At 39.9% G+C, this 26,152-nt stretch overlaps 2 protein-coding genes across 2 annotated transcripts; both read left to right on the top strand.

The window, feature by feature from the left end:
* The first annotated feature begins 6,355 nt into the window (after positions 1-6,355).
* LOC144340981 (endogenous retrovirus group FC1 Env polyprotein-like) lies at positions 6,356-14,648 on the top strand. Its single transcript, XM_078002663.1, has 2 exons — positions 6,356-6,956; positions 12,139-14,648. Exon 2 carries the CDS (start codon positions 12,490-12,492, stop codon positions 14,110-14,112), a length of 1,623 nt encoding a protein of 540 aa, XP_077858789.1. The 5' UTR covers positions 6,356-6,956; positions 12,139-12,489; the 3' UTR covers positions 14,113-14,648.
* Positions 6,950-12,085, top strand: LOC144340946 (uncharacterized). The gene is made up of 3 exons (XM_078002580.1): positions 6,950-8,306; positions 11,674-12,043; positions 12,082-12,085. Exons 1-3 carry the CDS (start codon positions 7,358-7,360, stop codon positions 12,083-12,085), a joined length of 1,323 nt encoding a protein of 440 aa, XP_077858706.1. The 5' UTR covers positions 6,950-7,357.
* Positions 14,649-26,152: the final 11,504 nt, after the last annotated feature.

Below are 26,152 nucleotides of genomic sequence, written 5' to 3'. Positions count from 1 at the left end.
TCAGCTGGCGGCTACCCACAGAGGGAGCATTAAAACCAGCTCTAGCCAGAGGGAAATTGCCAACCCCATGGGTCCAAACTTGAGTTCCTGGCAAACTTCAAAACCAAGGGCTGGAGTGTTCTGGGTCTCTAAGTAAACTTGAAGGGAAGTCTAGGTCATAAGGACTGCAACTCTTGCAAGTCCTGGTGCTGAACTGGGCCTGGAAACAGTGGACTGGGGAAGCATATGACTGCTGAGATACCATCGGTGGTGGCTAAGGGAGAGCTGGCATCAACCTTCCCCTAACGCAAGGCGGCAGAGCTCATAGCTTCACAGCTTCTCCACTTGAGAGGAGAGAAAATAGTGGGAAAAACTTTGTCTTGCATTTTGGATACCAGCTTAGCCTTAGCAGGATAGGGAACCGGTCAGAGTTATGAGGTGCCCATTACAGACCTTAGATCCCAGACAACATTTCTAGACACACCCTGGGCCAGAAAGGAACCCGCTGCCTTGAAAGGAAGGGCCAGTTCCTGGCAGCATTTATCACCTGCTAACTGTAGAGCCCTTATGCCCTAAATAACAAGTCTTGATACTCAGGTACTACATCAAGGAGCTCAGGTGAGCCTCCAAAAGTTGCTGGCTTCAGATGCCAGCACAGCCACAGGGGTGCAGAGCACCAAGTGGGCACTTGGGGTCCCTGATTCCAAGATGTCACTCTTAGCATCTCTGGACCTGCCCTCGGCCATAGGGGAGGCCACCATCCTAAAGGGTTAGTTCTAGGCCAGGAAACATTCACCATAAGTTGACTTAAGAGCCCTTGGGCCTTACAGGAACATTGGTGGTAGTCTGGGAGTACTCCTAGTGACAGTGACATATGGTCACTGGGTGAGGCTCCTCTGCCTTTGAAAAGAAGAGGAAAAAGTGGGAAGAACTATGTCTTATGGTTTGAGCACAAGCTTAGCTGCAGTACAATAGAGTGCCAGGTAGACTTCTAAGGTTTTCCAGGAGTCGCTGACTCCTGAACAGCACCTCTGTACACACCTGGGACTTTGGGGACATCATCACTCTGAATGGAAGACACAGGACTGCCTGGCTTTGCCACCTGCTGATTGTACAGCCCCTGGACATTGAGCGAACATAGGCAGTAGCAAGGAGGTAGCTACAGCAGGCCTTGGAAGAGACTCAGCACTGTGCTAGCTTCAAGTCTAACTCAGCATAGTGGTGGCTGCCACAGGATTGTGGAGAAAAAGAAACACTTAGACCGTGTTAGTGGCGGCGTTCAACCATTATGGAAGCTAGTGTGGTGATTTCTCAAAAACCTAAAAACAGAAATGTCATTTGACTCAGAAATCCCATTAATGAGTATATACTCAAAGGAATATAAATCATTCTATCATAAAGACACATGCATGCATATGTTACTTGCAGCACTATTCATGATAACAAAGACATAGAATCAACCTAAATGTCCATTAACGGTAGACTGGATGAAGAATATGTGGTTTATATATACCATGAAACATTATGTAGCCAAAAAAAAAAAAAAAAAGAGATCATGTCCTTTGCAGGAACATGGATGGAGCTAGAGGTCATTATCTTTAGCAAACTAACACAGGAACAGAAAACCAAATACCGTATGTTCTCACTTATAAGTGGGAGCTAAACGATGAGGATAGATGGACATATAGAGGGGAGAAACGCACACTGGGGCCTACTGGAGGGTGGAGGGCAGGAGTAGGGAGAGAATCTGGAAAATTACTGGATACTATGTCTAATATATGGGTGATGAAATAATCTGTACAAAAAATTCCCATGACACAAGTTTACCAACATAACAAATCTAAACATGAACAGCTGAAATTAAAATAAAAGTAAAATGAAAAATAAATTCAAAAAAAATTAAATAATAGTAAGCATCTTCTCGGATCATAAAGGAATGAATACAACTTGAAATTAATAACAAGAGGAATTTTGGAAACTATAGAAATGCATGGAAATTAAACAATATGCTCTTGAATTACCAGTAGGTCAATGAAGAAATTAAGAAGGAAATTTAAAATATTTTTGGAAACAAATGATAATGAAAACACAACATACCAAAAACTATGGGATACGGTAAAAGCAGTACTAACAGGGAATTTTATAGCTTTAAGTGCCTACATCAAAAAAGAAGAAAAGTTTCAAATAAACAATCTAACAAAGCTTATCAAGGAATTATAAAAGCAAGAGCAAACTAAACTCAAAATTAGTAGATAAAATAAATAATAAACATCAGAGCATAAATAAACTTGAAATGAATAAATACAAAAAAAGTGAAAAAAATTAATATTTTTGAAAAGTTAAAAAAATTGACAAACCTTTAGCTAGACTAAGAAATAAAGACAGAAGTTCCAAATCAAGAAAATCAGACATGAAAAAGAAGATATTACCAATGATGTTCTTCACATAAAGAATAATAATAAACTATTCTAAAATTCTTATGAAGCCATCCAAGACCCAGAATAGCCCAAGCTATTCTAAGAAAAAAAGAACAAAATTGGAGAAATCACATTACCTGATTTAAAAATGTACTACATAACTATAGTAACCAAAACAGGATGGTACTGGCGTAAAAACAGGCACATAGATCAAGGGAACAGAATAGAGCATCCAGGAAGAAATCCACACTCCTACAGTGAGCTCATTTTGGACAAAGCTACCAAGAACATACACTTGGGAAAAGACAGTCTTTTCAATAAATGGTGCTGGGAAAACCAGATATGCATATGCAGAGGGATAAAACTAGACCCCCTCTCTTACCATATATGAAAATCCAATCAAAATGGATTAAAACCTAAGACCACAAACTTTGAAACTACTACAAGAAAATATTGGAGAAAATCTTCATGACATTGGTCATGGCAAAAATTCCTCGAGCAATATCACACAAGCACATGGAACCAAAGAAAAATAGACAAATGGGATTATATCAAGTTAAAAAGTTTCTGCACAGCAAAGGAAACAATCAATAAGGTGAAGAAACAACCCACAGAATATGAAAAAATATTTGCAATCTGCCCATCTGACAAGGTATTAATATCCAGCTGCTGTGAGCTCAAACAACTCTATAGAGAAAAATCTAGTAACTTGATCAAAAAATGAGCAACAGGCAACAGGCATTTCTCAGAAGAAGATATACAAATGGCAAATAGGCATATGCAAATGTGCTCAACATAATTGATCTTCAGAGAAATGCAACTCAAAACAAAAATGAAATATCATGTTACCCTAGTTAAAATGGCTTATATTCAAAAGTCAGGCAATATCAAATTTTGTTGAGGATGTGGAGAAAAGGGAACCCTCATACACTGTTTTTGGGAATGTAAATTAATAAAACTACTATGGAAAACAGTTTGGAGGTTCTTCAGAAAACTAAATATTGAGCTACCTTATGATCCAGCAATTCCACTGCTGGGTATATACCCAAAAGAATGAAAATCAGAAATATCGAAGAGATATCTATAGTCTCATGTCTGTTGCAGCCCAACAGCTAAGATCTGAAGCAGCCTTCGCATCCATCAACAGATGAATGGGTAAAGAAAATGTGGTACATATACACAATGGAATATTATTCAGCTGTAAAGAGAATGTGATCCTGTCATTTGCAACAACATGGATGGAGCTGCAGATCATGAAGTTAAGTGAATCAAGACAGGCACTGAAAGACAAACATCACATATTCTCATTTACTTTTGGGATCTAAAAATCAAAACAATTGAACTCATGGACCTAGAGGGCAGAGGCTGGGAAGTGTAGTCGGGGACTGAAAGGGGGAGGTGAGGATGGCTCATGAGTAAATAGATGGATAAATAGATGGAAAGAAAAAGATGTGCTATTTGATAGCACAACAGGGTGACTTTAATCAACAATAAATGAGTTACACATATTAAAATAACTAAAAATGTGTAATTGGATTGTTTGAACAACAAAAGATAAACGTTTGAGGCGTTGGATCCCTCATTCTCCGTGATATGATTATTTGACATTGCAGGCTTGTATCAAAATATCTCATGCACCCCATAAATATATTCATCTACTATGTACCCACAAAAAATAAGAATAAAAAAATTTTTAAAGAAAACACGTTGTCCTGTCTTCAAAAATAAACAAAAGCACATGAAACAACATCTAGAAAATACACAGAAATAGCCTTTTCTCTCATCTTTTCTAATAAATGTTTTAAGAAAAGTGCATATACCTACACAGGTTTTCTCTCTTCCTCCTACTGCTATTTTTAGCATAAGCTCTGTCATTAACTGAAGATTTTCAAACCATGAGAGTTTTCAGGATCATATGTCTCAAAATTGTAGAGTGGCTATTTTAATATATAATACAAAAGAAAAAAACTTATATTTTTTTGGTCACATTTGACTGTGTTTCCACACTTGAATTCATTATTAGCAATGAGTGCTAAGTCCAATACTGAGTCTATTCTTTATCAAAGCATTTTATTAAATATATTACATTCTGATATTCTTCTGTGTGGTATCCTCTTAAGAACTGTTTCCTTGCTTAAATTCCATTACTTTTTAAAAAAGAAATCTTTCTGTCCATCATATATTACTGAATATATTCTCATATATTTCTCAGATATTTCTGAGATATAATTCTGAGATATATTTCTGAGATAACACTTCTCATATATTTCTCAGATATCAAAGTGTTTAGTGAATATATGTCTTTATTAGTAAAACAAATTCTCAAAGATTTGCAACAAAATGTTACATATGAATAGATTTATCACTAAATCTATTCTAATAAAATCTGTTCTAATAAAATAAAATAGCTCAAATTTCCCTTCTAAGTGCACTGAATATGTGTATTAAGTCAATCGATCAATCAGTCAGCTAATCAGTGTTTATTGAGTACCAGATTCTGTACATGACTAGATTTGGAGCCAGGAAAGCTAACAAACTAACAGTATATGCGAGATGAAAATAAATTAGTGAAATTTCAATACTCCTTGCAAACTGTTAAGGACTAATAGATCAAATATTTTAAATTATTAAATAAACTCAGACTCTAACTTCTATTACTAAAATCAAGTTAATAAACCCCATTTTTCTCCACAGCCTGCCATTTAACATTTTGTTATGACTGTAAATTTGTCTAATTTTATATATATATATATATATATATATATATATATATATATCCTTTGATTCATGTAGAGAAATGAAAGAATAAATTATATCAATATGGACAATTCAAAATCAGTTTTAGACTGAAAGAGTTTCTTTCCTCTTATTGTGGTTTATATTGTGTAAACCCCTGCAATAACCTTTCAAGATATTAAAACACACACAAATAACACAGCATATTTTTTTGTATGTGTTAGGTAACTCAGAAATGAGATTACCATAATGTTCTCAATACTATCGAGATCAATATTGTTAATTTTTCCTTTTTTCTCAAAATGGAAATAAGAGACCTAACTTCTGAACAAAATGAATTTTTATTTCTAGAAATCAGTCTTTTGTAAATACATTTTCGCTTCAGACAAAAGGAAGATGCGTAGGTTAAGCACAGCTTTTCCACTGAGTTTCCTGTTCTCCTTTGATTCAAGATGATGTGGTTGAGAGCTGACTTCAGACTAGAGTGATGATCTAATATATCATTCATAACAGGACAATTTGATAAAAAATATTAATTAATCATTAGACTAGGACAATATACAAAAACTAGAACTCTATTGTGCATATCAGGACATGGGGTCATCCTTATCATAAACACAGCTGAAGTTTAAATCCTAATTTTATCACTTTATTAGTTGTAACAATTGGTGGAAATTGTTCAACACACTGGCATCTCAGTTTTATTATTCATAAAGAATAAATTGCAATGTCGAAATTTAAACCAGAAAATACATGCAAGGTATATGTCAAATATTAAGCATTCAAAACTTGGTAGCTATCCTAGGATATTTTTCTTTGCCAGGGCAGGGAAGTATTTTTAATCTAAATTTAGTTAGGTATCAGCTATTTCAATTTTTCCATGCCAAAATGTTCTCTATTTGTGCATTCCAGAATATCTTCACACTATACAATTATTTACATCTTTCTCTCTTGCATGTTATTGTTGTCAGAGAAGAACATGTTCCAGGGGAAGGATGAGAGACATGAGAAGAACAATCTCAGGTAAGCTAAGTCAAAACTAGCCAAATTTTTAAGCTAAGTGTCAGAGGATTTTTTTTTTTTCCATAAAAGGAAAGACAGTAAATACTTTCAGCTCTGGGGCCATACAACCTATTATATTTGCATTTAGTGGCATAGCACCTGTTATAATTAGTTTGCAATTTATGCTAAGCAAGAACTATAAAATTAGATAGTGAAAGGACACAAAGATAGATGTGTACCCGCCCCCCACCCGCTACACCCTTGTTCTGCTCTCTAATCTTTGCACGTACCAGAGGTTTCGTAAGTTCTGTAAGTACATGTTTTTCTTTCTGAGGCCAGGTCACAAGGAATGTTTAAGTAAGATAGCCAGGTCACAAGGTGTGTTTAAGCAAGATAGCCATAAACTGGTCGTGCAACCTGATGCAACATAATTAACTGCCTTTGTGTAAAACTGCTCTTCCGCCTCAAGGGTTGTACTGAAATATCAGAAATGGCGGGAACCAATCATAGTTTGCCAAATCGCTTTGTTCAAACTCCAGCCAATCATACCTCTAATTTGTATAATGATTCTATGCCTACTTTCCTTAGACTATATAACATTGTTCGGAGCTCAGTAGGGGAGCTCTCCTGCCCGTCTCGTTTCACGAGCAAGTGAGAGCTCCAGGTTCGAACCTGTAATAAAGATCCTTGCTGCTTAGCTTTGACTCTGGACTCTGGTGGTCTTCTTCGGGGAATAAACGGTCTGGGCATAACAAATGGGGGCTCGTCCGGGATTTCCCCCAAGCCCACCAGACCCCCAAGTCAACGGATCTTAATCTGTAGGTAAGCCGGCTTTGTCACTGTCTCTGTCTTTGTCTCTGTCTGTCTCCCTGAAATTTCACGAAATCCATAATCTGTAATCTGTATTGGTCTGTTCTGTAAGTGGCACGGTCTTGGCGGACGCGCTAGAAGACAGCCACTCGGGACTGGTGGGAGACGTTCCCCAGTGCCCATCTGGGGGCCTCCATCCTTGGTTGCCCCGTCTGACTCAGGTCGGAAGTCCGACACGCGCTCGCGAATGCTCATCGTTATTACTGTCTGTCCGTTATTGTTAAGTGTTAAGTGTAAGCCCAAAACGAAACATAAAACCTTTTCTTCCCCTTCCAGGACCGGACCTGTCGGATACTCCCCTCTGCTTCACACTCATTTTCGTCCCCCCTTCTCTTTGTAGGAGCAGTCCAAAGATGGGCAACAACCAGAGCACGCCGCTCTCACTCCTTGTTACCAATTTTAAGGATGTGAAGGCTCGGGGGCGTAACTTAAGCGTAGAACTAAAGAAGGGAAAGCTAGTTACTTTCTGCCGTTCGGAGTGGCCCTCTTTCGGCGTAGGGTGGCCCTCCGAAGGAACTTTCTGTCTCTCTATTATTACTAAGGTAAAAACTAAGATTTTCCTGCCAGGGCAGTCAGGACATCCTGATCAAATTCCTTATATTCTAGTGTGGCAGGATCTTGTGGAAAACCCACCACCCTGGATAACTCCATTCATCCCTGAGCCCTGCAAAGTCCTAGTAACGAGACCTACAAGACAAAAGACTCCCTCTGCTCCCTCGGCCCCTGTGCTGCCGGACAGCCAGGACCCCCTAACGTTAGAACCCACATTTCCCCCACCATATCCGCACCTTATCCCGCAGGACCCAGTCCCCCAGGGTGGTGCTTCCGTAGAGGGAAACCGAGAAGCGGAAGCAGCCGAGAGCGAAAGTAACCTGGGGGGGCAGGCCGGCCAAACACGAGGCCGCGTACAGCGGGACCAAGCTTCCCGACTCCCTGACTCCACTGTAGCCCTGCCTCTCAGAGAAATAGGATCGCTCGATGATACCGGGCTCTCCCGTCTCATGTATTGGCCTTTTTCCACCAGTGATTTATACAATTGGAAGTCCCAAAATGCTCGGTTCTCAGATAATCCCAAAGATCTAACCTCGTTGTTAGACAGTGTCATGTTTACTCACCAGCCTACCTGGGATGACTGTCAACAGCTCCTCCGAATCCTGTTCACAACGGAGGAGCGGGAAAGAATCCAAGTTGAGGCCAGAAAACTGGTTCCAGGAGATGACGGCCAGCCAACTGCAAATCCTGACCTCATTAATGCGGCTTTCCCTTTGACCCGGCCCAGATGGGACTACAACACGGCAGAAGGTAGAGGACGACTGCTCATTTATCGCCAGACTCTAATGGCGGGTCTCCGGGCTGCAGCTCGCAAGCCCACCAATTTGGCTAAAGTATATTCTGTGTTACAAGGTAAGACAGAAAGCCCCGCTGTGTATTTAGAGAGATTAATGGAAGCCTTCAGACAGTTTACCCCTATGGACCCGGAAGCACCGGAAAATCAGGCAGCGGTAGTAATGTCCTTTGTAAACCAGGCAACACCAGATAGTAAAAGAAAACTCCAGAAATTAGAAGGTTTAGAGGGAAAGCAGATTCAGGACCTCCTTCAGATGGCCCAGCGAGTTTATAATAATAGGGATACTCCAGAAGAAAAACAGTTCAAGGCAACCAAAGAAATGACCAAAGTCTTAGTAGCAGCTTTCCCCCAGGCAGGAAATGGCCAAAACAGAAAGCAGAAAAAGCAAGGCCCTAGGCAAGGATTAGAAAAAGATCAGTGTGCTTATTGCAAGGAACGTGGCCACTGGATTAAAGACTACCCAAAGAAACGGAGACCAGCTAACCCTACCTCCGTACTCGTTACCCAGGACTCTGACTAGGGAGGACGGGGTTCGGACCCCCTCCCCGAACCCAGGGTAACTTTGCAAGTGGAGGGGTCCCCAGTTCGCTTCTTGGTCGATACTGGGGCGGAACGCTCAGTCCTAACCAAACCAATTGGAAAAATGTCTAAGAAAACATCCTGGGTGCACGGGGCCACAGGCATCAAAAAATACCCCTGGACAACCCAGAGGACTGTAGACTTAGGAACGGGAAAAGTCTCCCATTCCTTCCTAGTCATCCCAGAGAGCCCCTGCCCTCTACTAGGGAGGGACTTGCTGACAAAAATGGGGGCCCAAATCCACTTTGAGCCAGAAGGGCCCAAGATAACTGATTCCCAAAACAGGCCAATATCTATCCTGACTGTCACCTTAGAAGATGAGTACCGACTCCATCAAGAGCAAAAGCCCCCCGATCAGGGAATTGACTCTTGGCTCCAGCGTTTCCCTGAAGCGTGGGCAGAAACTGGGGGCTTAGGGCTAGCTAAACATCGACCTGCCATATTTGTGGAAGTTAAGCCAGGGACGGACCCGGTTCGGGTTCGGCAATATCCTATGCCCCTGGAGGCAAGAGAAGGAATTACGCCCCATATCCGCCGACTCCTAGACCAGGGAGTCCTACGGGCTTGCCACTCATCCTGGAATACTCCACTGTTACCTGTTCGTAAACCCAACAGTACGGACTACAGGCCAGTACAGGATTTAAGAGAAGTTAATAAAACGGTCATGGACATACATCCCACTGTGCCCAATCCATACACCCTTCTGAGTGCCTTACATCCCAAAAAACAGTGGTATACCGTTCTTGATCTAAAAGACGCTTTCTTCAGCCTTCCTCTGGCTCCCAAAAGTCAAGAACTCTTTGCATTTCAATGGACGGATCCTGAGAGGGGCATCAACGGTCAGCTAACATGGACCAGACTGCCACAAGGGTTCAAGAACTCGCCAACCCTGTTCGATGAAGCCCTTCATGAAGATCTGGGTGAGTACCGGCGGCAACACCCTGAAATAACTCTTTTGCAATATGTTGATGATCTCTTAATAGCAGCCAGGTCCCCGGAAACTTGTGTTCGAGGGACTGAGGACCTCCTGAAGACTCTGGGGGAGCTAGGCTACCGAGCCTCAGCAACAAAGGCTCAGATCTGCAAGTCGGAGGTAACTTATCTGGGGTACCTATTAAAAAGGGGGGCAACGCTGGCTAACCAAAGCCCGAAAGGAAACAGTCCTACGCATCCCTAGACCCCAGTCAACACGGCAAGTGAGAGAATTCCTGGGGTCGGCAGGGTTCTGTAGGTTATGGATACCCGGATTTGCTGAGTTAGCCAAGCCCCTATACCAGGCAACAAAGGAACGGCAGCCCTTCAATTGGACGGAAGAGGCTGAGCTGGCCTTTCAGCAAATCAAAACTGCCTTGTTATCAGCCCCCGCGCTGGGGCTCCCTGATGTCTCCAAGCCCTTCCACTTATACGTGGATGAAAGTAAGGGTGTTGCAAAAGCCATGTTAACACAGTACCTAGGCCCCTGGCAGAGGCCAGTTGCCTATTTGTCAAAAAAATTAGATTCAGTGGCTGCTGGCTGGCCACCCTGCCTCCGGATAATCGCGGTGACCGCCCTAATGGTCCGAGACGCTGATAAACTTATCATGGGGCAAGAGTTGCGCGTTATAACCCCGCATGCCATTGAAGGCGTCCTCCGGCAGCCGCCGGACCGATGGATGAGTAACGCCCGGCTCACCCACTATCAAGGACTGCTGTTAAACCCCCTCAGAATAACTTTTCTGCCCCCAACCTCTTTAAACCCTGCTTCACTGCTGCCAAATCCAGACTTGGACGCCCCGTCCCATGAGTGCACTGAGATACTGGCTCAGGTGCATGGGGTGCGGGAGGACCTGCAAGATCGTCCGCTCCCCGACACAGAACTCACCTGGTTCACTGATGGCAGCAGCTATGTCCACCAAGGCCAGCGGTATGCAGGAGCGGCTGTAACGTCAGAGACTGAGGTAATCTGGGCGGAACCCTTGCCTCCAGGGACATCGGCCCAAAGAGCCGAACTGATAGCCCTTACACAGGCCCTCACCCTAGGGGCAGAGAAAAAACTAACAGTATACACGGATAACCGCTATGCTTTCGCTACTGCGCACATACATGGGGCCATCTACAGAGAAAGGGGACTATTAACAGCCGAAGGCAAAGAAATAAAAAACAAGCAAGAGATCCTAGCTCTATTAACTGCTTTGTGGAAACCAAAGAAATTGGCTATTGTACATTGCCCTGGGCATCAGAAACCAACTACGCCAATTGCTCGAGGCAACTTCTTAGCCAACCAAACTGCAAGGAGCATAGCAAAAGCTCCCAGTCAGCTCCTCGCGCTCCAGCTCCCCGATCCTGGCCCGCGAAATTTGCCATGTTTTCCCGACTATACCGAACAGGATCGCGAATGGATGAACATGCTTCCCCTAAAACAGGTTAAAAATGGGTGGTGGACTGATATAAATGACCAAACCATCCTACCAGAAAAATTAGGATGGCAGGTGTTGGAACACATCCACCGGACAACCCACCTGGGTGCCTGGCGAATGATGGACTTAATCAGGCACGCCAAGTTTAGAATCAGGCGCATAGCTGAACTGGCCAGCGATGTCACAACAAATTGCAAAGCCTGCCAACTAAACAACGCTTGCCCCCAAACCCAGACCACCGCAGGAATTAGGTGTAGAGGAACTAGGCCTGGTATCTATTGGGAAATAGAGTTTACTGAGATAAAGCCTGGAAAATATGGGTATCAGTACTTACTTGTCTTTGTAGATACTTTTTCAGGATGGACAGAAGCGTTCCCAACTAAGAGAGAAACTGCTCAGGTTGTAGCAAAGAAAATTTTGGAAGAAATCCTCCCCAGGTATGGCTTTCCCGTCCAAATAGGGTCAGACAATGGACCAGCCTTCGTTGCTAAGGTAAGTCAGGATTTGGCTTCCATTCTGGTGGCAAATTGGAAATTACATTGTGCTTATAGGCCCCAAAGCTCAGGACAGGTAGAAAGGATGAATCGGACTCTGAAGGAGACCTTAACTAAATTGACCATGGAGACTGGCGCTAATTGGGTAGTACTTCTCCGCTACGCTCTGTTCCGGGCCCGAAATACCCCTTACAGACTGGGCCTCACATCATATGAAATCATGTATGGCAGACCCCCACCCCTGGTCCCCAGTCTAAAAGATGACTTACTCAAACCTGAAACTGAAAATGTCTCTGAGCTCCTGTTCTCCTTACAAGCCTTACAGAAAATTCACCAGGAAATTTGGCCCAGACTATGAGAACTGTACGAGGCAGGACCTCCGCCGACGCCTCATCCGTTCCAGCCGGGAGACTGGGTCCTAGTCAAGCGCCACCGGCAAGAAACTCTTCAACCCAGGTGGAAAGGGCCACTGCAAGTACTCCTGACTACTCCCACCGCTCTCAAAGTAGAAGGCATCGCTTCGTGGATCCACTACACACACGTCAAACCAGTGGACCCAACATCCGACCTTCTCGAGCCGTCTGGAGCACCGGTTACATGGACTGTAGACAAAGCTAAGAACAATCCCTTAAAGCTAACCCTGCGCCGTCATCCCCATAGCCGTAACCATGTCTAGCTTACCTATGCTTTTATGCCTTATGCATCTGACTCTCCTCACTGCTGCGCCGTCTAATCCCTATGTCTGGAGGTTCTGGCTCTATGAGAACAAAACTCACCCCGGGGAAACCCCCCAAGCGGGTAAACTGCTAGCTAGTGCAGACTGCCCCCCCTCAGAGTGTAATACTATAGTTTACCTCAATTTCACTAGGTTCCAGATTGCCCAACCAGCAATACCCATGATCTGTTTTGAATATGATCAAACTGAATATAATTGTAAAAATTATTGGTGGCACCAGAGTGCAGGTTGCCCATATAGCTACTGTAAGACGCACTCTGTCCGATACTGGAGAGAACGACAAGGGTGGTATTTTTACAAAACTGAGTCTCCCGTCACTTACACTTGGATAATTAGAGACCCATGGGACTCTCGGTGGACAACCCCACAACATGGGGGAGTATATTACTCATCAACTAGTACCTGGCCCAGTAGCCATTTATATCTGTGGAGAAGTCTAGTCCAGATTCAACCCTTAATCCACACACAAATCCACAGGCAAGAAACCAAACTATCACAAGACTTGCAGCCCTTCTCCTGGCTAACTCTATTACGGGAAGGGCTAGCGTTCGCCAACCTCACTGGTTTAGGCGACCTGTCCTCTTGCTTTATGTGTGCAACCCTAGGAAGACCACCATTAACGGCTGTTCCTCTATCCTCCCCTCCCACAAACTATACAGGTTTTAACTCATCGATAGTCACGATACCCGATGTAGCCCTGTACCGTGACCCATACCAAGAGAAATACCCCTATTGTTATTCGGCGTTTAGCAACAGCCTCTGCAACCAATCGGCTACATACCCTAATAGTCCCATATATGCTCCCCCTGGTGTGTTCTTCTGGTGTAATATGACTCTGTTAAAAACTCTGTCCAAAAGCATCTCTGACGGACAGTTGTGTATCCCTGTTACCCTAGTTCCCCGACTGACACTGCTAACCCCGGCAGAGTTCATAGGCTGGGCAGGGACTGCCCCAACTAAAACTGCGCGACATAGACGAGCAGTTTTTCTACCACTAATTGCCGGAATATCCTTAACCACCTCTGTCGTCGCAGCGGGGTTAGCAGGAGGGGCCCTACAACACTCCATGATAGAAAACGACAAGCTGTTACAACAATTCTCTGTTGCTATGGAAGACTCCGCCTATTCCCTAGCCTCCCTTCAGCGGCAGCTCACCTCCCTAGCACAGGTCACCCTTCAAAACCGCAGAGCCTTAGACTTACTCACGGCTGAGAAAGGAGGTACCTGTATGTTCCTCAAAGAAGAATGCTGTTTCTATATAAATGAGTCAGGGTTAGTTGAGGAAAGAGTCCAACGCCTACACGAACTAAGCTTAGAAATGAAAAAGCAACAATTCACTACAGCCGCTAACAATTGGTGGAGCTCTTCAATGTTTTCCCTTCTGGCACCCCTTTTAGGCCCCCTAATGTCTTTACTACTTCTATTCACTATAGGCCCCTGTGTGGTAAATAAAATTTTACAATTTGTCAGAGAAAGGTTTGATACCATCCAACTAATGGTCCTCCGTAGCCATCACCAGCCTCTCCTGCACCCAGAAAGTGAGGCTATATTATAAGACTCTGGAAATCTAAGATTGGACATCCAGTTACTTATGAGAAGGGAGAAATGAAAGGACACAAAGATAGATGTGTACCCGCCCCCCACCCGCTACACCCTTGTTCTGCTCTCTAATCTTTGCACGTACCAGAGGTTTCGTAAGTTCTGTAAGTACATGTTTTTCTTTCTGAGGCCAGGTCACAAGGAATGTTTAAGTAAGATAGCCAGGTCACAAGGTGTGTTTAAGCAAGATAGCCATAAACTGGCCGTGCAACCTGATGCAATATAATTAACTGCCTTTGTGTAAAACTGCTCTTCCGCCTCAAGGGTTGTACTGAAATATCAGAAATGGCGGGAACCAATCATAGTTTGCCAAATCGCTTTGTTCAAACTCCAGCCAATCATACCTCTAATTTGTATAATGATTCTATGCCTACTTTCCTTAGACTATATAACATTGTTCGGAGCTCAGTAGGGGAGCTCTCCTGCCCGTCTCGTTTCACGAGCAAGTGAGAGCTCCAGGTTCGAACCTGTAATAAAGATCCTTGCTGCTTAGCTTTGACTCTGGACTCTGGTGGTCTTCTTCGGGGAATAAACGGTCTGGGCATAACAATAGCATTCTAAAAATTTTTACCTATCCTCTGCAAATTAAAAATGAAACAATAACTGGCAGGTTTACAGTAATCAATCATATTAAAACTATATATAAAACTTATATATTTGTGTTTGCAGGCGTGTGTGTATCTAAGAATCACAATTAATGTGGTCTTATGTGTATATGGTAACCATTAATCTATTAAACAAGTATATTTGGTCCTCTGCTTTTTAGGCAGATGGTAGAATAACATTTTTTGTCCAGGTCTCATGAGTATTGTATGGAGTCATGTGACTAGTATGAAAGGAAAATAAATCTCAGGACCCCAAACTCAATAAGCCAAAGGGAAAACTTAAGCTGGGAACTGGGTTTTGCAAACCTGTCTCCCATTTGGTTCCTAAATAAGATAGCTACTAAGATAAAATGTTACATACCTCCCTCACAATTTGCCCACAAGGAAATTCCTTGTGGGCCCACAAATCTTTACCCATAAAACAGGCCGTGAATTTCACCATGGCAATGCAAATTGATAGCTAATCTTTACAGGCTCAGGACAAAGGACAGAACTCAAAGTCATTCCTCTGCTCACCTGAGACAAACGTATATCTGATTGCTTCCTCTGCCCTGTTGTTTACATTATGTTATGTAAAATATTCCTTTTCTCCCCTCTCATATGTAAATTATATATTCAGGAAAAGCCTGATCAAAGACTCAAAAGAATGTAGCCCTTTGTGTCTTCTTACCTACCCATATCTTTTAACATGTTTTCCTCTTTCCCCAATATCCACTGTTCCTCTTTAAATATTAAAGCCCCTCAAAATCATCTTTGAAGAAACGTATAGACCTGTCTCCCAGGCGAATGTCCTTAACTTTAGCAAATAAACCTCCTAAAACGATTGAGACTTGCCTCAGTCATTTTCATTGATTTACACCAGCTCTCGCCAATAAGGTAACATTGTAAGAGTCTCCCCAGGCTGAAAGCTTAAGGAGATTAATAACTCCTGCCTTCTAAGGACCAGTCCCAAGGTTCAAGGCCACTTGCATCAGCAGCGTGCGCCAGCAGCATGCGCCAGCAAGACAGCAGAAGCAGGAAGAGAGCCGTGGGAAGACACCTACTCTGGCCGGAAGACACATACCCCTGAAAATCCAGAAGGATGCTGTCTGGGTACTACGTAGCAGTTACATCAGACTAGGACACTTCCTGTTTACAGGAGACTACAAAACTTTTGCCCCGTCCTCTCTTGGGGCTGAAGCCATTTTAGGCCTCAGCCCTCTTGCACCCAGGTGCTCATTAAAACAGCATGTTGCTCCACACCGCCTCCTGTTGTCTGTTGGCAGGCTCTTGGGGTTTGAACTGATACAAAAAACCTTACGAACATACAGTAAGTGACATAACATGTATTATCATTAGATTGAGGATTTCCAGAACTAACATTCCCTCTGATATAACAACCAACTCTTAAGATGGTCGATGCTCAGTCAGCTTGGATCATAAAAGGGCTTTGATTGTGGTCCCCTGTTGCTGTCTACTAATGGACATGTAGCATAAATGACAATTACCTTGTTGTGTCACACGAATTTGGGGTTGCTTGTTGTCACCATGTAACCACATATAAATCTTGTATATATAAATTCTCAAGATATGTTTCCAATACTGTATTTAGTTTCAAAGATACCTTTTGAAGTTGAATATATATTACAAAATAAAGTAACTTCCAAGTCAATATTGCAGTCATCCTATTTAAAAGGAAAATATTGTTTACTTTTCACAACCGCATCATTAATTTACAAATTTCACAGGGCCTAAAATTTTCTCTACATGAAGTTAAATACAATATTTCAGAAAATAAATATAAGTGTCAAATGTAGTTCCAGCAGACTTAGTTGGCTCTTACAATCAAGCCTTAAAATTGCTAATATAGACCAAACCAATTTCTTTATATACACTAAGCTTCTATCAAAAAGTCTAAAGCAAGTCAATTATGGTCTGTAAAGAAATACCATAAATTGTTCCTTCATACAAACAAAAGCAAATAAATGACACACTGGATAAATTTTTCTTATCTATAAGTAATTCTTATGTTTTCCAAAGGAGTTGAGGTCTGGTGCCTTGAAATAATGCAACTGTTAATCTGTGAATTGTTGTGTCTTTTCTTTGTCCTAACTTGTTTCTCAAAGCACATTAATATAAATTCTGCATTGCAAGTATCCTCTCTTGATTTGAGGAAATGAAAGGGCAAACAAAAAATCACCACACATTTTTCTTACCTTTTACCGCACAATCAATTGCGTTCAATCTGTTGCTAAAAATCCCCTAGTTCTGCTTAGCACTAAATCACTGGTATTCAAAGTTTTATTGCACATTCACACTCATTTGTCATTTGCAGGAAGTCTAATTGAGAGAATTTACAGTTGGTTGTGTGTTTCATTTAGATTGTGCATGTTTAATAAAAGCTTTTTAAGTTACTAATCTCGGCTCGGGAAACAACAAAAGTGCTTGAGGGTTAAAGAATAAAACAGAGCAGGTAAATGTTATGGTGTGACATTTCCTTATAATGTTTCCAAGTAACTGCATTTACTGAGTTTGAATTGTTTTTACACATATAATGTGCTTTGCTGGAAAAATTTAGCCTATTAGTTATACCATGTGACAAAAATGTGAAGGTAGAATTACTTCTCAGTCAAAATGCTGTGGTTAGCGGAAAATAGTGTCAATAATCATTGCCCTGTAGGAGAAAGCCTAAAATAATATCTCGAGTAAAATAATCTTGAACATCTTCTCATAAAAATAAATCTAATTAAATTGTAGAAACTGGCTTCAGCCTATGTTACTCTGCAGTCATTTTAAAATGTGATTCTGATTTTCAGCTTGAACATTAAACCATATGCATTGTTTATGGGATGTACTACACAGTGGGAACTCGTTTTACACAAATAACCCTCATTGCCATTTAGACTTATATTTCAACAAAAATACAAAACTGTAAATAAGAACGACCAAATGTTAAGGTTCAAAACACGGTAGAAAAATACATCAAAGAACCCACATACATCAGCATCTGCATTCTCTCTGGGTTAGTGTGCTAAAACTGGCCACATAACAATAAGAAAAGTCAGATGGTGCTGTTCAACAATGGTACTTAACAAAACTGAAAGCTTTGAACCATCTCTTTTAGTGGGAAGTTGATAAGAACTCCAGGTTTTCTCATTTCCCAGTAAATGTGAGTGTCTTGCTTTTTTCTTTAGTGTGGTGTACTAAGTGCTGGTATTACTGCATGACACTGAGCTGCTATTTAAACTCCATTGTTTCTAAATAAGCTCTTTTCTTAAATGAAAGTGTTAGTCCACTCTTACTATTTAGCACATTTGGATTAGAATTTGAGGAAAAAGATACATGCACTCTTTGGAAATGTTGTTGATAATAAAGTGAGGTATGAGAAACTTCAGTATATTATAATAGAATAATTTATCTTTATTTAGAAGTCGGCCGGGCGCGGTGGCTCAAGCCTGTAATCCCAGCACTTTGGGAGGCCGAGACGGGCGGATCAGGAGGTCAGGAGATCGAGACCATCCTGGCTAACACGGTGAAACCCCGTCTCTACTAAAAAATACAAAAAACTAGCCGGGCGAGGTGGCGGGCGCCTGTAGTCCCAGCTACTCGGGAGGCTGAGGCAGGAGAATGGCGGGAACCCGGGAGGCGGAGCTTGCAGTGAGCTGAGATCCCGCCACAGCACTCCAGCCTGGGCGACAGAGCGAGACTCTGTCTCAAAAAAAAAAAAAAAAAAAAAAAAAAAAAAAAAAAAAAAAAAGAATTGAATTTACGGTGCACAAAATGAAGAAAAACGTTCTCTAATTTACACAGATGGCCAAAAGTAGTAATATCAAGTAGAGCAATGCAAATATTCTCACTGCTTCGGGCACTGGGCAAATTTTTTCTAAATAAGAATATTTGAATTGATTTGTATTTTAATTAAGTTTGAATCAGACTCCCTTGCCTTGTATGGTTTGGAAAGCTTAAAGAGGAATGATGGAGGGAAACACTGTGATAACATGGAGGAGGTTTCAAACAGGAGACAATTAAGCATCTTATATAATTTTCTAGATGTTGGAAGCAGAGCAGTGAACAAACATTCTTCCTGTGTCCACAGAGCATACATTCGGGTGAAGCAAAGAGATGTATAAGCAAATAAAAAACTAAATGTCTTCTTTATACATTTTGCTGAGAAATATAAAACTTGCAAAAAGAGGGTGGAAGTGAGGTATGTGGTGATATTTTACACTTTTATAGCGTGTCAGTAAGGTCTCAGTGACAATGTGATATTTGAACAGAAACTAGGGAGAAGTATCTGAGTGAACCATATGGCTCACCAGGGAGAAAAATGATCAACTCTTTAAGTCTAGATTTAAATCAAGTCACAATTAGCTAAAGCAACATTAACAGCAACATACAATAACATTGTTTCTTGAGTCATTAATTCCTTGAAAGCGTTTCACAATACAGCACGAGATTAGCATTCTTTATCCTCATTTCCCATTTCCTCCATTTCTTTTCTGAGCTGGTTTCATCTCTTGCCCTGGCTTTCATAACACTAGATGCAGCCTGCTGTTTTAGGCTGTTCATGCCACTTTAACAGGATACCTGAGACAGGGTAATTTATTTTAAAACTTTATTTCTCACAGTTCTGGAGGCTGAGAAGTCCAAAATCAAGGTGCTGGCATTCACTGGTCATGGCCCATTCCTCATTGGAGTGCTTTCTTCAAGTGTCCTTTCCTGGTGAAGGGACAGAAATGCAAAAAGGGACCTACCATCGTATAATGCCACTTTTATGATGTCCTTAATCCCATTCACAAGGGAGGAAATGTCCTGACTGAATCATTTCCTAAAGGTACCACCTCTTAATACTATTTCATTGGGGATTAAGCTTTAACATAAATTTTGGAGGGGACCCAAACATTCAAACCATAGCTCTGTTTAACTACTGGTAGTTTAACATAAAATAGCTTGCACAACTACATCCTTATCCCTCTCAGTTTTTGTTTATATGACTATTGCAGATTCAAGAGAAATAAGGAATTCACCCACTCACTCTAAAAGTTAACTTTTTTCCATTTAATAATGCATCAGTTTCTTCAATATTTTCTATTATCCTATAACGCATTCATATCTTCAATATTGGTGTAAAATTCATATCAGTTGGAAAAGACATCCTTGCATTCCAGTGAGGTCACATTACCGTTCATTACTCCTGCTTAGAAAATAAGTATATATTAGTTTCTATTGCTGTTTCAACAAATTGCTGCAAACTAGTGGCATAAAACAACATCAATTCATTGTCTCACATTGTTTTAGAGTCAGAAGTCCAGGCAAGGCAAGACTTAGCTGGTTCTCTGGTTAAAGTCTCACAAAGCCAAAACCAACGTGTCAGCAGGGCCACATTCTTTTCCAGAGGCTCTTGGGGTGAATCTGCTTCCAAGTTCATTCAGACTGTTGGCCTAATTCAGTTCTTTGCAGCTACAGTAGCCCCTATTGCAGTTGTTGAGTATAAGCCAGAGTGGGGCTTTACTCTCAGAGGCTGTCTATGTTTCCTATGTTTTACACACACCCCCTGTCCCCAGCAGCAGCAGGTCTGGTCCACACACTCCAAATATTTCTGACCTCCCCTCACCCTCATCTCCCTCGTGCCTCCCTTTCAGATGCATTTCTAAGGACTCAAGTGTTTTGACTGGGCCCACCCAGATAACAGAATAATCTCCCTATTTTAAGGACAGGTAACTTTGATTCCATCTCAAAAGTCCTTTCAAAGCAGCTCCTAGATTAGTATTTGCTTTAATAACCAAGGGACAGGAATTTTGAGGGAATATCTCAAGAATTCTGCCTACCACAAAGTGCTAGCACATTTTGTCAGTTTGCACTATCTTAAGAGCAACTATTTAATCTTCATAATTTTCTATTATAAATTAAAGCTATTATCATCTTTATGTTTGAAATGGGAAAGGCTTTTTTCACTGTTCTAAAGGAGAGTAGTTCAAGTACCTCTATAATCTGAACTCAAAAATAGTTGCTTAATCCAGCTTAATTTAAAACTATTCTCTTGACTCCTGCTCATCTAGAGGTAACATCATCCTACATGCAATTTATGTGATTATTTCAGGAGGAAGATGTGCTCTGGAATTATATAGATGTTGGTTTAGGTTCTTTTCCATGTCTCACTGGGTAAAGAATATTGGGTAAATTACTTAAATCACATTCAATATTGTACTAGAATTACAATATCAAGATTTTTAAAAGGCATAACTTCTTTCAATGATCGACTATTCAAAAGATAATCACTTTCAAGTATTCAAATCTAGCATTCAAATAGAGTATTCAAAAGATAATGCTAACTGAAATAGTGACAAGATTTGTCATGTTAATTCCAGATCCCTAAGGTAAAATTGACCAATTAGCTTTTTAGGCAAGTTTATATTTATAATAGTGTCAACTATGAGCTTCGGCTTCTACAGACCATTGATTTGTTTATTCTATAGGTTTTAATTAGCTGTAAGTAATTCAAAACACAGAATAAGGGATCTTATGGAGAAGAATTCCCAAAGCACAAATAAAAAGGGGGAGAATTTGACAATACACATTAAATTAACAATAGAGTCTAACTATAAAATTTGCAAACATATTTGGGTATGTAGCCAAACTTGAAAATTCAACATTAGAAAGTCCTTAATGCATTAGTAGTACCCACATTTTCTTTTTCTATGATTCAATTAATATATTAGATATTGGAGAAAGCATTACTTGACTTGTATTATAGATGTATGACCTTTAGAGTTGTTTAAAATAGAAAATACAATAATTTTCATAGTAAATAAAATAAACAAGAACTAAACATAATGTTTAACTTTTAAAATTCAGAGTTGAATAAATATGTGTGTGTATCTATAAAGTATGTGTGTGCATACACATATTTTTTACCCAATTTTTATTATATTGTAATTTCAAAAAATAAAAAGAAATAAACAATGCAATCTTGTTTCCCAAGATTCATGAAGCCCGCTTAATTAAATTACTATACAGAACCCATTGATCAGTATGTTATTACTCATCATTATTTGCAGCATAGAATTTGTATCTATGCTATTTTGAATGGTAGGTCCTGTCAAATTAAAAAGTAATCTGTAAATAGGACAATTTACAAAAAAAAAAAAAGAGAGAAATTCAGAGACTACACAATAAGAATTCTCGGGCCAGGTGTGGTGGCTCACGCCTGTAATCCCAGCACTTTGGGAGCCTGAGGCAGGCAAATCACTTGAGGTCAAGAGTTCAAGACCAGCCTGGCCAATATAATGAAACCCCGTCTCTACTAAAAATACGAAAATTAGCCAGGCATGGTGCATGCCTGTAATCCCAGCTACTGGGGAGGCTAAGGCAGGAGAATCGCTTGAACCCAGAAGGCAGAGGTTGCAGTGAGCTGAGATCATGCCACCGCACTCTAGCTTGGGCAGTAGAGCGAGATTTGGTATCAAAAAAAAAAAAAAGAATAATTCTCTTCTTAATTGTTGACAAATTTAATTCATAAGAAAAATATTCTTGTGTTTACTGGTATATTGGATACAGAGAATAGGATAAAATGTGAAAGTTTTTCTAGCACATTGTAGTATCCTGAAGAACTTAGCTTTTAACAGTGGTTAAAACTTTAAGGATATGGCATTTTCTATACTAAAAAAAAAAAAGAAAGAAAGAAAAAAAAGAAACAGAAATTTCACTATAGGAAAATGGGCTGGGACAAAGTTAAGCTTACCATACTAAAACAAGAACCTCTCTTTTCTATGATTTTTAACTCATTTCCAGGTTACCCGCCTAGTTTTCTGGATGGTGAGATTTCTTTTCCTTAGACTAAAGCCAGAGAAATTGTTCAAATACCTTAATTCTGAGACTCTGCTTGGCATGCACATGGTTACTCAGAGGAGAAACACTGCAGCATTTTCATAGCGTAGCATAAAAATGGAGGTTTGCGTGTATCAAATCCTTGACAAATGTTCCGGCAGTTAAGTAAAACTTTGTTTATATTGCGTGCCTCTCAACAGAAATTAAGAACTGTGGAAACAATTCACACAAGTGGTGGGCAATCTTCTCTCGTTCTCTCTTAGTGAATATGACAAGCTCACCTGCTGTGGGAGGCTGAAAATAAAAGACAATCTCACCGCATTAATAAAACATGAGCCACAACTGAATCTGAGGCCAACTAAACCACCAGAGACCTAGTGTGACGCTTCGTTTTGTCGATGATGGAAGTACTTTAGCCCGAGGTAACTTTCATGGAAGCCATATTTGCGTGCAAACCTTCACTTAAAGCACTACCGTGGGGCAGAGTTAATGTTCACGGGAGTGTAAACTTACAGTAAAAGGCAGGAACCACATACGAAGTTACATCACTCAAGCCAGTAAACTTTGGTAGTGGTCTAATGTTTTATTGAAGCTCATTTCTCCTCAAAGGAGATCTGAAAATCCACTTAGTGCCCTCAGAAAATTGTCTGTTTGGGCTGCATGAACTGGTTCCCAATCACAGAAAGATAAAAACATCAAAATAAGCTAATAGGGTTTTGCCATGAAATACAGTCCCAGGAGATCTAGAATTAAAAAGGAGTGGGGGGAGGTTTCCAGGGGATCTATTAAGTTCAAGGTTTTGCTGGAATTAGGGGAACATAAGGATAGGGGGAGACAGAAGAAACATACATGAGAAAGGTGAAATCAGAAGGAATAAAAAATAAGAAAAAAGAAATTATTTCCTTGGAAGTGGAAAAAAGCAAGACCCAGCACATTGAGTAAAACCATTTTTAAATTTTTTATCAGTCATACAGTATTGAAAATGATGCTGAGGCATTGAAACAGAATTATGGTGATTCAGATGAAAAACATTCCTTGGAAACTCATTTTGAAAAATAAGAATTCATAAGGGAATGCTGCCAAAGAAAAGACATTTTGTGAAAGAGAATTTTTTCTTCTGTTGATTATATATTTTTAGGCACAGATTTTAAAATTATGTTTCCATTTATTTCTACATTCTGAAAATTTGATTTCTTTAATTAATAGTAATAATTCATATTCTTAATCAGACAGTATAAATGAGAATATGAAGAGAAGGCATATAAAACTATTGATTATTGAAGACCCCTGGAATTTGCTGTTGATCTGGACCTCAGTTATTTGTGAGATTTTAACCAAAGGCTTATGGAAAAAAGTTTATAAACGAAAAAATGCAATTTATGAAATAGTTAATACTTCTCAGTTGCAATATGCTTCAGTTTATCCTGAGTATACTAACACCATGGTTTAGGAGGTAAGTGTTTTATCACCTTTTGTACAACTGTAAAATGTTATATCTAATAACTCATAGGAATTCTTTTTGGAGGGGATGACACCAATGAACTGGTTTATAAAGTTATTACATAGGACACTGATATTTTTGGTAAATGTATTAGATCACAATTTTAGAATCGTATAGTCTCATATTTGTGAGATCATACATGTCATTCTCTTTTCTTTCTTAGATTTCATAGCAAAAAAAGGTTTTAAGGTAGGAATAAAGTAAATTATATAAATGTATGTCACCCTGACAACTCTTGGTATTAAACATGAACCTAAGCCAAACATAGACTTTTAGAAATGATTGTCATGAGATAAAGATGTCTCCTGTTCTTTCATATCCTAATAAAACATTACCTCGGGGAGGAGTTGCAAATTTCTTCCTCTTCCGGCTGAATTCAGCCAGCATATGCATTTCATGTGGCCCAGACACACTTTTATTTTTTCAATTTTTAATAACTTGGTCTAATTTTTTAATATGAAGAGATTTTACATTCAAAACCTGCATTCTAGCTTCTCTTGAAAGTTAGAAGGTTTGGCAATACCAAGCCCCTAATATCAGTGGCCACCAATCAGCTGGAGTCATGCCAATATGGGGTCCTGTAGCCAACCTCCTCCAGCCCACCGCCATCTCGCTGAGACAAAAATTTGCCATTTATCATCTCACTTGCCCTAATTCAAATTATATTTTTCATTAGAAAGTGTCTTTCCAACCGAAAATGTGGATAAAATAAGCAAGCTTTATAGTTTAAAAAAATCGAAGACTGTATTTTTGTGTGGTGATGAAGAGTGTGCCTGTGTTTAACATATAATGTATGCCTATGTCTTCTACCTGGACACTCTTCACTCACCTTACCTGTCTGTCCCTTGTGTGCATTTACATTTTTACATTTTAACCCTTGCAGCGTTTTTTTTTTTTTTTTTTTTTCCTTGTTGGAATGTTAACCTCTCTCTTGTAAATTCCTAAAGCAGTTCTCAGGAGACCGAACTGTCTATTTTGTATTGAACAATGTACATGCCTTTCCCTCTTAATAGACTCAAAAATCTATCAGGGCAAGTCTCATATATCCTTCAGTTTTGTCATCCCAAACACATTAGGCATAATGCTGTTAGATAAGCTTCAACATTTTTTTTCAGAATAATCGAATGTGTGAAAATCAAATTGGTTAACAAACACTACTTTCATTTAAAAGAAAAGATGCGTTAAAAGATTATTACCGAAAATATTATAAAATCCGGAAGAACTGGTTTGCCTACTATTGGACTTAATAACCACATCTCTTCCTTCTATAAACACAATAAATAAAAGTGTTATGCATAAACCTCCTTTACTCTAGTTTGGCCACTATGCCTTTTGATCAAGACTCTGCTTTTTATTTACCAAATATGTCATAATTTGCAAGTGGATCCAGAGTAGAATGGCATTCTCTAGGCTCTTTTCACCCTAGATGAGACAAACATTTAATAATTATTGTATTTTTTATAAGTAATTTTACTTCTATTTACATTTGAATTGGAGGCTTATTTGTTAATTAACCCAGAGTTATTTAGAAAAGTCATTTAATATGTAATCGATTATATGTAAGACTGATGTTCCAGTAACAAACTTCATTAACTAACATCTTAAATAGCTAAAATTTCCTAAAATTCAAAGAGTAGCTTTAATAGATAAAGAAAAGTGTGGCTAAAACATTACATATGACATCATAAAAAGTATTCCTTAGAGAGCTATCTGCACAGGGCTACAGTGATAAATGTCCTAAAATTATTTTTATTGGTTCCTCTTACACGTTTGTAAAGTTTATTTTGCTAAAGACAAAATTAATTATACATAAAACTGTATAATAATAATCTGGACTATAAAAGTCGCTGATGAAGTTACTTCAATATGCTAGATACCGTAAAAAGATTTTACACGTATAATTCAAATGTTCACAACAACCTTCACTGTACTCACGAGTAAAGTGAAATAGCTAAACATTATTTAACTTGTTCAAGATCACCGTGCTAGTAAGTAGCAGAGCCTGATTTTCACCCAGTATTGCTAGCTTCTAGGCTTGTGTATTTATTAGGGCATAATTTATAATACTGAGTGTGTTTATGGCA

This window comes from Macaca mulatta, chromosome 5 (genome assembly GCF_049350105.2).
Source record: "Macaca mulatta isolate MMU2019108-1 chromosome 5, T2T-MMU8v2.0, whole genome shotgun sequence".
Lineage (NCBI taxonomy): Eukaryota > Metazoa > Chordata > Mammalia > Primates > Cercopithecidae > Macaca > Macaca mulatta.
The sequence above is the reverse complement of the archived record's forward strand: the minus strand, read 5'-3'. Positions and strand labels throughout refer to the sequence as shown.